Genomic DNA, 1,674 nt, shown 5'->3' with positions numbered 1-1,674 from the left:
CTAAACAAACATGGCTATGGTTCCTTCAAAACTTGGCTTGTAGTGTTGGCCCACACATAGAGCCTCTTTCATTTATTTCAGATATGGAAAAGGGATTGGGTGATGCCATTAAAGAAGTTTACCCTGGAGCTGAGCATAGAGTTTGTATTCGCCATTTGTGGAAAAATTTGAAAAAAAATTTCCATTGTAAAGACGGCCATAAACTTCAAGGTTTGGTTTGGGCAGCTGCTGGAGCATATACTATTACAGAGTTCAATGACAAACTCGCTGAGCTGAGTGTTTTGAGTCCAAGCATTTATGTTTATCTTACAAACTTACCTTATAAGTGGTCAAGGAGCCAATTCATTCTGGGTATATACCATGCAACAAATACAAGTAACTTAGCCGAATCATTCAATGCATGGATTGTAGATGCTCGGAATAAACCAGTCGTGGACTTAGTTGACATGATTCGCAGTAAACTTATGGAGCAAAGGGCTGCACGTAAGTTGTTGAGCATAACATGGCAACGTGATTTAGTTCCTAATGCAGAAGATTACATCAGAGAAGTAACTACAAGAAAAGAACATATGTTAGTTCGCCAATCAACTCATTCAAAGGCTGAGGTTGAATCCATACATTCAAGGCATATTGTAGACCTGGAATCTAAAGAATGCACATGCCGAATATGGCAATTAACAGGACTTCCATGCATTCACGCTGTAGCCTACATTGGAATGAAGGAACATCCACTATGGCATACATATGTTCATGATTGGTATTTCGTTTATAGGTAAATTTTTCAAATTTTGATGTTATATTGAATTCCTTAATATGAGGTAGAACAAATTCTTTGTATGTGTTTAGGTACAGGATGGCATACGAGGGAGCTATAGGTACTTTACCTGATAAAGATCAGTGGCTTGTTGTTCAAAATGTGGTGGATATTGGAGTGCCTAGCACTTCAAGACCTAGAGGGAGACCCAAAAAAAAAAGATTACCAAATTTTCTAGAGAAAGAGAAGAAAGTGCATAAATGTAGCAGGTGTTCACTTTGGGGGCATCATCGGAGTACATGCAAGAATCCGTTACAGAAGATCAACGATGTCGCAATAACACAACGGATGAACCCATTACCAAAACGATCAAAGTTGGAAAGTAGACGAACTTCATTGGATATCAATGATGGGGTGGAGTATGAGGATCCATATGTTGATGGGTTTTGAGAAACTGTCAAAATGTTTTGAGACAAATGTCTTGTTTTGGGAAGTATGAGGATCCTGGAAGCATATGATTTGTTTTGAGAACCTGTAAATTCTGCTGTTTTGAGAGAAATGTTTTGTTGTTAATCCTGGAAGCATATGAAAAACTGCTGTAATCCTGGAAGCATTACCGGAAAACCTGTAAAACTTAAGCATTACCAGGAAAAACTGCTGTAAACCTGGAAGCAGAACCGGTCACTTAACCTGTACCGAACACAAACTGTAAAGTTTTATATCTTCCAGTGTCTTGCTGATTGATGAATTGTAGAATCAGTTTTAGAAACATTACTGTAAGTCTCCTTTGAAGTATTACAGGTGACTGCTGATATTCATTACTGAAATGCTTATGGTTTTCAACAAGAGCATTTCAGTAACACAAAAGCTTGTTGAATCTGTTAGTTGAATACGTTCTCTCAGCAATTACAACTTATTTC

General features: G+C 37.8%; 1 protein-coding gene across 1 annotated transcript; it reads left to right on the top strand.

The window, feature by feature from the left end:
• Positions 1 to 83: 83 nt before the first annotated feature.
• Positions 84 to 1,417, top strand: LOC110100134. Its single transcript, XM_020827549.2, has 3 exons — positions 84 to 757; positions 847 to 931; positions 1,337 to 1,417. Exons 1-3 carry the CDS (start codon positions 84 to 86, stop codon positions 1,415 to 1,417), a joined length of 840 nt encoding a protein of 279 aa, XP_020683208.2.
• The last annotated feature ends 257 nt before the right edge of the window (positions 1,418 to 1,674 follow it).

This window comes from Dendrobium catenatum, unplaced genomic scaffold (assembly GCF_001605985.2).
Source record: "Dendrobium catenatum unplaced genomic scaffold, ASM160598v2 fragScaff_scaffold_133, whole genome shotgun sequence".
NCBI classification, from domain to species: domain Eukaryota; kingdom Viridiplantae; phylum Streptophyta; class Magnoliopsida; order Asparagales; family Orchidaceae; genus Dendrobium; species Dendrobium catenatum.
Note: the sequence above shows the minus strand (reverse complement) of the source record. Positions and strands in the feature narration are given on the sequence as shown.